This window comes from Perna viridis, chromosome 11, assembly GCF_037379345.1.
Source record: "Perna viridis isolate PV_CMFRI_1.1 ecotype Kerala chromosome 11, ASM3737934v1, whole genome shotgun sequence".
Taxonomy (NCBI): domain Eukaryota; kingdom Metazoa; phylum Mollusca; class Bivalvia; order Mytilida; family Mytilidae; genus Perna; species Perna viridis.
Genome location: NC_142455.1, coordinates 28,785,526 through 28,796,686, shown reverse-complemented (window position 1 = coordinate 28,796,686; position 11,161 = coordinate 28,785,526). Strand labels below are relative to the sequence as shown.

Sequence of the window (11,161 nt, the reverse complement as noted above, 5' to 3'; positions counted from 1 at the left end):
ATTTTTATTGTAAATTACTCAAATTGAGAAATACAAGGCATGTTTATTTACATACATAATTTTTTTTATATATTATGGAGCAATGACTTAACTTCTTGATACATGTATTTCCTAACCTTTGTTTTTTAGCCCGGGATTTTTATGTTGATACTGGTACATGTAGCGTATGTAATGTAAAATATATGGCACTCGATCGAAAATTACTTTTCATTAATTTAGCAAAATCTACGGTGCGATTTCAAGCGCTGTAGTAACGCTGATTGATACCTACTCAGCGAAACTGAAAAATGGATCAGGTAAAACCAAAGGATGTATGAATTTCTTGAATGAATATGATGTTTTGCTCAATTCATATATCAGTGAAAATATTCATCACTGTTTCTCTATTTAAACTGTTTAATTTTGAGTATGATCATCGATCAACCCCAAAAGGCCAAACAAATATTATCGGACAATGATTTTGTAAATGGCATCGTGCTAGCTTACTCCAGCAGTGCTAGAGGTTGTCTGGCAAGCTATTTTCTGACTTGGTGCCATCCTAACCTCTAGCATCTGGCATATTGAAAGCCACTGCAAATGTGAATTAGCTAAACAGGTGTTTTAAGATATTTAAAGTCTTTTATTTTTATAAAAGAAGTTTAACCTACCGTAAATCAAGCGATGAAAACCCTATTTTTTTGGTTAAATACTTAGAAATCATTTGTAATGAAGACAGTTATCAAAATGACCAGCCATTTTGAAGTAGATCACTAATTTTACGAAATACAATATATTAATATAATATGTTTGTTTCGCAAATTTTAAAGTCAGTAATTTTATGAACTTGAATTACACATTCAAAAAGCTAAAGACCAAATTTGAAGTTCATTTGAACTGGTTTTACAAAGGATCTCCAGGATTGCTGGATTTTTTTGTCAGATAGGTCATTTGTTTTTTCTTCAGTTTATTCATCTTATCCCATGTTATGATAAAGAAACTGTATAAAATGTTTTAAGTGGTAAATATTTTTCAATAATTCTGCTGATTTCTAAGAACGGCAGATCAAGTGGTATGAACATGGCACTCGGAAGTAAGAGGTTGGGGTATGGAGGAACGGAATTCCAACCTCTTATGTTGTAGGAGTACATGCTAGCTTAGATAATCACGACGTTCTCTGAGGCTTTTTCTTCAATATCTGACGTTAAGGTTGCTGCCAAGCAAAATAAAAATTAACCTTCGAAGATGGCTTAATTATTTGGACTAGCATCACAGTCATTCCAAAGGTCTGTGTGACACTGGTAAAATTGGGTTCAGTCTGATGCCAATAGTAGTTGTTGATTAACTGGATCAACTGTCCAGAAAACATTTGGGTGAAACACAATAATATGTCTGGCAATAATGTTCTTTGATTCAGTTAAGTCTCTTCATCAACTGGATCAAATGTCCGGCAAGGCTTAGAAAATCTTCATAAACACTGACTTCATGATGTGAAAATGTATGTTAGTACGGCCTTTGCATGTGTTTTCTATCAGCATGTGAAGTCAATCTCATTAAAAAAGCAGGAATGTACATTGCTTGATGAAATATTTCCACTAATTTAGGTATGTTTGAAAATACATTAAAGCAGCAGAATTACTTTATGTCAAAAATCAGACAAAATTTTTAGAACTTTGCTTGTAAAACACTTACACTGTATTTTTATTCCCTCCAAGTGATTTTACCACAATTTATTTAATCCCTTTCTATTTGTAATTTTGTGACCCAGATAAATGCATGTCTTAATGCTCTGAACTTTCCCCCTCTGTTCATCTGTAAGCTTACTTGAGTAATGATTTCATAAAACCACAGGGCCATTCTGACCAGTGAACTTTCCTTTTTCAATGAGGATCTAGAAGAGAAGTACCATATAACCAGTAACTTTCACTGAATTACATGTAAATTTTTGCAGTACCCTACATGCCGTAAAAAATAATTTTTCTTTTTCATAGTGGAAGAAGAATATACACAAATTTGAATTTGATTGCAAATACTTAAGCAGGGCTCGCCCTACTGGGCGATTCAGGCAAAATAGTTGCCCTGAAATCGCTCACTTTGTCATGAGACGACACCAAAGCGAAGTGAAGTCCTTCTCATTTTCAGACATCGCCCATGATTAGGACTGTATTTCGTCTTTTAGCTGTATTTAACCAGAGTCTCTTCCAACAACAATTCAAACAAAAATGGCACCCGTTTGAGAAAATAAATTGTAAAATTTTTCGAAATCTTATCGAATTATCAGTTAAAAGCAAGTATTTTACTCAGCTTTTTGTTTCAAACGTTTAGGACAGGATATGGAATGAACATCCTTCACTTCAGCTTACGATAATTCATGCAAATTTGTAGTGCTGGTTCTTTGGACTTAAGCTAAATTTATTTCAATTGATAATTCGGTAGAAACCCCAAAGCGTTTCTTTTGATCTTCATGTTTCATTACAGAACAGTTAATTCTCCATTTAGATGGAACACTTCTTAAGCTTGAGACAAGTTTCTTTCAACAGCTACAATACATGTCAATAAAGTTTCAGTCTTGATTTGTCAGTAATAAATTTTTAACATGATTATTGATACTCTTGGTCAACTTATATCAACAGACTGGATATTTTGAACAAGAAATCATTATGAATTAAGTGGGATCAGGAAACAAAAAACAGAACAAAATGAAAATTGCAACAGAATGTCACTGTCTAAAATTTTCTATTCCAGTGCTGCTGAAAAGGACAAAATCATTAGGACAGTGCAATGCAAGAAACTTTGCTTTGCTCAATCATATATTAATTTTGCTGTAATAAATTTGGTAAGGGGTAGAAGGATAGATTGGAAATTCAATTTCAAGAATATATGATACAGACAGTCATTCAGTCAGCAGGCTGATTTCATTTTGTCCAAAATGTTTACTTACATGTACATGTACGTACATGTACATATGTAGCTTAAAGATAAAGTAAGATTTATCTTAATGAAAGAAAATGAATATATGAAAATGCTTGCTTATATTGTGTGCATGTAAGCAACAAATAACACATGATTTTAAAAAGCATTAGTAAATGATATGCGTATGCATTCACTTCTCTCTGTTCATCCGCATTTCTCCGTAGTGTCTTTCTGAAAGAGAATTCTTTTCTCCCAGTTTTTCTCAAGTAGCTTGAGTCCTGCTTAAGCAAGCATATGTACACACATATACATGTACATGTATGTACACAAAGTCATTACAGTAATCCTAACCATTTTCCCTAAAACAGCTTCACCTTTGCATACAATAGTGATGATTTTACATGCAAACTGGACATTGATGGTTTTTCTAACCATTAGCATAAAGAATGATTTGATGAAATAAAAATAAATTTTAAAAATGTAAAATAATGATCTTTCTATCTTAGGAGATGAGTTGGTAGTTCTGAATGGCTTCCAGACAACTTAAATTTTATCAATTGACCAATCAAATAAAAGTGTGATGTAAAACCAAAAATGAGAGTACTGACATGTAGAAACAATAGAATATGAAATGTTTCTCGGCCCGATTGGTGATTTTTATCGTCTTAACTATCCTTGCGAATCTCCCACAATCACCCCTTGCAGGGATTGTGTTAGCACATGTAGATGTCTGTTAGTAGTTGAAGGTAGGGGAGCCCAGCCTTCGGGATACCTGACTGAAGAACTCTGTCAAAGTATGTCCTACTAGCGACAGGGCTGCTCTGTTGATGCTCTGGCCTACTCCCAGACCCCACAAGACCGTTTCCCCACTTTAACTGTTTGGGAGTAAGTCAAAGTGAAGAGTGGGTATGCTTCTAAAGAAACATAAATTTATATAGTTTCAGAGCTGCTTGTTGATCAATCAAATCTTCATCTGACTTTTCATATATGGTTTATTGTGATGTCATGATATTGTTGGAGTTGGAGTAAATTCATGTGCATGAAACTCCTTTTTTGTCATGATCTTTCATAAATTTTTTGGAACCATTATAAATCAGCTTCTTGATTTTCAGTTTACCATTTTCAAACTTCTATCCTTCAAATTCAACTTTTTTCGGTGCAAAATACAAGATTAAAAGCTGTACTGGCTAGGTTTTTTCACACATACATGTAGTACAGAGGTGAATAATTTGTCATAGAAATGTAGAAATATAAATGTACATGGTAATATTTAAATGTACATGTATATGTCCCAATTACTCCCAAAAAATATGGTGTAAATGGTATTTCACTTTTTTATCATGGTAGTTGTCATTTTCTTTATCTTAAGTCTTCCATTCATGTCGACTCTTGGTTTTCTTGTGATGACTTGTACATGCAGATACATTTTTCTTTCAGAAAATGGAAGTGGATGATGTTCACCATGAGGGTATCAAACAGTATTATATCAGTAAAATTGAAGAACTACAAGTAAGTACTAAAGAATTGCTGTTAGTAGCAGTACAAATATATATCTAAAATCTCCCTGCCAAAGTTGATGATGAGTCTTCCCACAAAGTTTCTGTTATAAACACACTGATGGTGTTGATATTATAATATATTTATGAAAATTTGTTCACTAATGATAATCACTGTCTTTCCTGAAAATAGAACAACTTTAGTACAATATCATGCATTTGATATATGTCTGCATTTACAATTATATAAATGTCAGTTTATTATATATACAAATGCACATGTATGATATCAAATTATAGTTGGTTTATGTTAAATGTAAGTCCTCCATGTATCAAAGGTTAGATAACATAAACAAATGTCTTATTTACTGGTACTTTATGTAAGTGTAAGCATTAATAGGTTTTTTATTTCAAGAAATAGCAATATCTTACATTGTGTATTTGTTAAAAATCAGGATAAAATTAGTCCTTTCCTTCAAAATTCTCAACAATTAGCCCGAATCAGACACTTTTTTGATTCACTATGATAATTTATTTTATATCAACTATGACATTATCGTCTTTTAATATTACTAGTTGGTCAACACAGAAAAGACACAGAATTTGAGGAGATTGGAAGCTCAGAGAAATGAATTGAACGCAAAAGGTAAATGTCTGTTTGTATTAAGGAGTAATTAAAAAAAAACAAGATTTTAGCGGAAATCAAAATAATGTAACCTGGGATGAAGACCAGACATGGAAAACAGGCATACACAAGTTGACACAACAATGAACATAAAGTAACTAAAATCTTACATACATTGTAATGGAAGTAAATGAGCTACACGGACTCCACTAAAAACTGAGAGCATGGACCAGATGCAACAGTAGAGTAAGTGTCGTTGCTTTTCTAGACACATTCACTGAGTCAAGTACGGGGTAGACGAAAGAGGAAAGGAAAACTATGACACCTTGAACAAATCCAGCACTAAATCCAGTCATTCACATTTTGAATAATACTTTTGCTATAAAGGGTATTAATATTTTTTGTTTATTGAATTTAAATGTCTTGTTTGAATTTGTACATTTGTAAAGTTGGACTGACCAGTATCTTCACCCAACCTTTAGTACATGATATTATTTATTAGTACCATGAAAGGCTTTTAGCAGAAAGAAGAAACAGTGAAAAAACACTAAAACCTGCATCTTGAACATTTAAAAGAAAATACAAATTTTATAATTATGAACATTGATATGTTTTCTACATTGAAAATATAAAGAGGCGAAACAATTGAATTTTGCATTAACTCCCAAATTCATTCTTTAAATTGTAGTGCGTATGTTGAGAGAAGAATTACAGCTGTTACAAGAGCAGGGATCTTATGTGGGTGAGGTAGTTAAAGCCATGGACAAAAAGAAGGTCTTGGTTAAGGTACTGTATTGTGTTGACATGGTTTAAAATCATTTTTACAGTTTCAATTCGCTAACCTTATTGAAGAACAAAATCAGTTTGTAGTAAAAGATCTATATTTGTACATAAAAATATTTTTATCATTGCCTGAAGCTAGAACTGTTTTGCAGAAAACTGCCCTGAAATTTGTCAAAAGTCACTGTCACCCTTTACATAGATCATGGGCTCTATGCTCAAAATTTCTTTCTGAATTAGATGATAATAGTCTTTACTTGAACAATCTTTCTTGAAAGGAAAATGTTTTCTAAGCGTTTATGGTTTACAGGGCCTGCATGTATATTTGGGTAAGTGATGTCACCTTTTAAAGTGATTATGATTTTATTGTCTGTTTTCAGGTTCATCCTGAAGGAAAGTTTGTTGTTGATTTAGATAAAAATATAGACATCAATGACGTCACACCAAATTGTAGAGTAGCACTTAGGAATGACAGCTACACACTCCATAAAATCTTACCAAATAAGGTCAGTTTTGAGGGTGAAAAGTTTAGTGTCAGATTATAGGACACACAGACAACAATCAACATTCATCTACAGACAGAAGTGTTGTAAGACAAAGTTGTTGCCATTCAGGGCTAAAGTAGAAGTTTTCTTTTTTTTTATTTTTCTTCAGTGGGAAGAGGTGAAAAATACTTTCTATTTTACAACACAGCCCATGATATAAAAAATGAATCTTGTAAATTGTTTTCCAATCACAAAATACATTTATTTTTGGAATATTCGCCAGTTCAGTAAGTGCCTGTTCTTAATACTTTTTGTCAATTTGGACAATGAAATTTTCAAGTGTGAATTATTTATAAAAAAAAAAAGCCCAATTCAATAGAATATAATTTTTTTCCTAATAAAATTGAAATATGAGATAGTTATTAGTTTCATCTGAAACACTCAAAACGAGATAGAAGTGTTGTCCATCAGTACTTGTCAGTTTTTTATGAAATATTTTTTCCGACTTGTCGGACAGAAACCCAAATTTGACCTTTTTCTCCTTCATTAGCAGTCAAAAATGTTCCAAAAGTCGGACAATGTTTCATAATGACGGAAATGTAATACATTTCATGCAAGGCTTAATCTAATGACAAGGAGAAATTTTTGTAAATTTTGTTTGAAAAATAACAATATTGACATCTTTGTCTATGTTCATGTACTTGCAATCTATTATAAAAACATCTCACTGTCAAAAACAAATGGGAGAAGTAATCACAAACAATATATTTTTTTTTAATTTCTCCCTCTAGATTAGGCCCTGGTAATATATTTTTGCAAATTGACTATAAATCATAAAGACACATGACAATGTAAACTTTCATTTTTTATAGATTTTAAGTTTAGGTCACATAGCTCAATTACTTCCCCTTATTCCAACTCAAACTCTTTCTTCTTTTACTGTATATATTACCGATTTTGGTCTCATGAAATCAAGTCTAAAGTCTTCTTCCATGAGGCTGAAAAAATAAATAGTGACATGGTAACTGTAATGTACAATGTAAACAGAATAATGGAAATTTTTAGCTCACCTTGCTAAAGGCCATGTGAGCTATTTGCCATCACTTGGCAGTGGTCGTCATCATCAATTATACAAAACTCTTCTCCTCTGAAACTGCTTGACTAATTAGAACCAAACTTGATATGAATGTTCCTTGGTGTATCTTGCAGAGAACTGATGTGGGGATTTTTGATTTGTCAAAAAACATGGCCACTGTTACTAAAAATAGAACATAGGAATCAGACAGCAGTTTTTCGCTTATATCTTATAAACTGTTAGTTTTAGCTGAATTCTGATTAGGTTAAGTGTTCAGCATGATGATATCTATCTCTGGTTAAATTTTGTGAAGCCATGTTGGAGTTATTGCCCTTTTTCAACAATTTTTGCTATTTTTAATGTTATTTCTTTCAAAAATCTTCTCCTCTGATGCTACTTGACCAAACTTGGTATGAATGTTTCTTGGGGTATACTGCATAGAACTTATGTGGGGATTTTTGATTTGTCAAAAAACATGGCTGCCATTACTAAAAATAGAACATATGGGTCAGAGAGTAGTTTTTTTTTCATGTATATCTCCTAAACCGTTAGGTTTATCCAAGTTCTTTCAATAGCTGAAATGATCCATATTATTAGGACTACAAAAGTCTTCAGACTCCTTGTAAGAGTTATTGCCCTTGAAAGGGGAAAAATGATTTTTTTTTTATAGTTTTCAGTCAATATCTTGAAAACTATGATAGATTAAAAGAAACTTTCAATTGTTGAAAAGATCTTGTGATAGTCTTTAGTCAAAATTGTTGGACAACTTCTTGTTTAATTTATTGCCTTTGAAAGGCAAAATTCAAGAAGGTGAGCGATTCAGGCTCCTGGGAGCCTCTTGTTTAAGTGTCTTGCAAGTTAACTATAAAAGTAGTCATGATTTCAGTTGGTTACTACCATATAAAATGCACAGTCTTTTATTAAGATTTTCCTGTTTTAGGTTGATCCATTAGTAAGTTTGATGATGGTAGAGAAGGTTCCAGACTCTACATATGAGATGGTCGGAGGTCTTGATAAACAAATTAAAGAGATCAAAGAAGTCATTGAATTACCTGTTAAACATCCAGAACTGTTCGAGGCATTAGGAATCGCACAACCTAAGGTAGAAAACTTATTCCAGAATTTTAAAAGATAAAGATGTGGTATGAATAAGTTTGCTTTTTGAATCCCCTCCTTCTCTGTTTTGTCCATTGATTTATCAAGCTTTCAAATGCTACATTTATTGTAACTTCAAAATTGATTTGATTTGATAACTAGGAGTCTATACCATGCTTGACCTTGTTAAATTTTTCACCAATACACAAACCATATTTTTAAGATTTTTAATTGTTCCTTTCATCCATATATTACATTAGAATGGAAATAATTGCATTGTTTTTGAATATCTAGATATGATGTTGGTAAGAACCTGTGTTACCTGCAACACATATCTTAAAGCTAAATTATTTTGCCTCTGGCAAGTTCTTATTGTTTAAACACAATCTAGTTACTAATATCTCCTTAGTTATTAGTTGAGCTTGTTAATCTGTTAATGACCTTCTATTGCTATTTTCTGCTCAAGGTTTGTAAAGAAGGTTTGAAATATACAACAGTTTAATTGTTAACTCCATAACTTCAGAAGCATCAATAGAGTAGAAAACACTACTATTATTCTCTGTTGTTTAATGTCTCTGTTTTTTGTACTTTAGGGTGTGTTGCTATATGGTCCACCTGGAACTGGGAAGACACTGTTAGCCAGGGCTGTGGCCCATCATACAGAATGTACCTTTATAAGGGTCTCAGGTTCAGAACTGGTCCAAAAGTTCATTGGTGAAGGATCCAGAATGGTCAGAGAACTTTTTGTGATGGCTAGGTAGGAATAAATCAGGGGATTACTGTAATATAAAAATAACATGTCTATCCTTAATTATAAATTTGTTGTATAACTCTCAGCAACCCTTCATTGGGGTGATTAGACATGTATCACCTTGTATACTGCTTCAGATTGATGGGTTGTACATGTGTCAAGTGTACAGCATGGTCTAGCATTAATTGTTGTAACCTTAATTTTGCTCTTTTGAAGATTTCACAACTCTTTTTTCTATGATGATAAAACTCTGTGACCCTTTATTGGACAACTTAAAAGTTTGGTTTATTGTAAAGGTTATAAGATCTATGCAGTTTTTGGACTGTAAATTTTTTCGTTTTGTTTTTTTTTTTACCTTGTTAAGTTTTTATCTGTACTGAAGTAGTTATTTTATTTGTAATTAAGACATTAAGAATCTAACACCTGTGTGAGTGCAAGATAGGGAAATCTCAAGACAACAGACAGTAAGATTCATTCATTCTATAATGAGGCAATGCCAAGAACTATTGTATCTTACAAAGGGCTGTCTGAGATTTCTCTGTCTTGCATGAGAGAAACAGGTGTTTGATTCTTTTTTGTACATTGAGTTTGTTTTCCTATTTATTGTTTTGAGTTAAAGAGTAATCAAGGGAACCAAGGTTATAGCGGTAATCAAAAGAATGTAATCCAGGGACAAAGACCAGACATGGAAAACAGACATACACAACAAAGAACATAAAGTAACTAAAATCATACATACAAAGTAACAAAAGTAAATGAGCAACTCGGACTCCACTAAAAACTGGGAGCATGGACCAGGTGCAGCGGTAGGATAAGCGTCCTCTGCATTTAACAGCTGATAATGACATGACCAATAGGGCCAGTGATACATCACAACCCGGTGTAAAATATAGGTCATTACAAATAGTCACAGAATAAACAAACTGCTTGAAATAATCTATTAATAGTTATTCTTTTTGAAATTAATAATTTTTAATGAATTTTCAAACACATATTTGTAACGTTTGAACTTTCACAAACCTTTTATTTACGATTTTGCCATTTTCAGGAGAAAGGCACATGTTCTGTCTCAACCCATGGATGAGATATAAGGGAAATATTGCACATATAAATTAGGAATTTTTTTGTCTCTTCAGTGAGAAAATAGATTTACATTTTTTATTTTTTTTAGGGAGCATGCTCCATCAATTATTTTCATGGATGAGATAGATTCCATTGGTTCATCACGTCTTGAAAGTGGTTCTGGTGGTAAGTTTATATCAGTTCAAACTCTTCATTACAATCAAACAACTAAGTATTGAAAAATATAAAGTTTTGATGTTTATGTTTTTGCATATTATATCATTTAGAGCAGGGTACAGGTCCATCCAATTTCATTCACAATTTGAGAATTTCCTTTTTTTTCCTCAGACCATATGAATTTTTGAGTTGCAGTAGTAATTGGGAGAAAATTTTAACTTAAAGACTTCATGAAACTAGGCTCTGTTGATAGTTTTGTTTGAGGTACAAATTAGTTTTCAAGAGAAAAAGCCCTGTGCAGGTCCGGATGTCAAAAGAATAAGCCTGCAGCAGTGCTAAGCTTGTCATAAAAGACGACTTAAAAGCGCTCAGATCCCTGGCCTAGGACAGGACAGGAGAAGTAGCCTCAACCATGCTACAGAAGGCTAAATTGCCCGACCCTTCCTACCTCTCCCTATTTTCAGTGGCTGTAGAAACAAGTCAACCCTATTATTCTTGTGTCCCATTCCATTTTTCATTTCATCATCATTTCATGTTCACTACCAAGATGAAGCTGAAATATTGCTGCTTGGGCATTAAACACCAATGTATAAATCAATCAATCAAGAATAAAAGGTCCTTTAGAAAATCTGTTTTTAAAGCAAAGATGAATCCAATGAAATTTAAAGTCAATTGTGAAAGGTAAAATTCTGGAATCAGTTTTGGTTAGATAGATAATTAAGCTTG

At 32.6% G+C, this 11,161-nt stretch overlaps 1 protein-coding gene across 2 annotated transcripts in view; it reads left to right on the top strand.

The window, feature by feature from the left end:
* The first annotated feature begins 198 nt into the window (after window positions 1-198).
* Window positions 199-11,161, top strand: part of LOC148603616 (26S proteasome regulatory subunit 8) — a 31,059-nt gene continuing 20,096 nt past the window's right edge. The window contains exons 1-8 of one of the 2 annotated variants that reach the window (XM_088552148.1): window positions 199-296; window positions 4,327-4,398; window positions 4,962-5,031; window positions 5,699-5,796; window positions 6,171-6,296; window positions 8,291-8,452; window positions 9,039-9,202; window positions 10,368-10,444. In XM_088552148.1, the coding sequence (XP_088408274.1) occupies window positions 288-296; window positions 4,327-4,398; window positions 4,962-5,031; window positions 5,699-5,796; window positions 6,171-6,296; window positions 8,291-8,452; window positions 9,039-9,202; window positions 10,368-10,444 (778 nt within the window). In that variant the 5' untranslated portion in view covers window positions 199-287. Of the gene's footprint in view, window positions 312-4,326; window positions 4,399-4,961; window positions 5,032-5,698; window positions 5,797-6,170; window positions 6,297-8,290; window positions 8,453-9,038; window positions 9,203-10,367; window positions 10,445-11,161 lie in introns of both variants that reach the window. The other variant, XM_088552146.1, reaches the window with a different exon arrangement.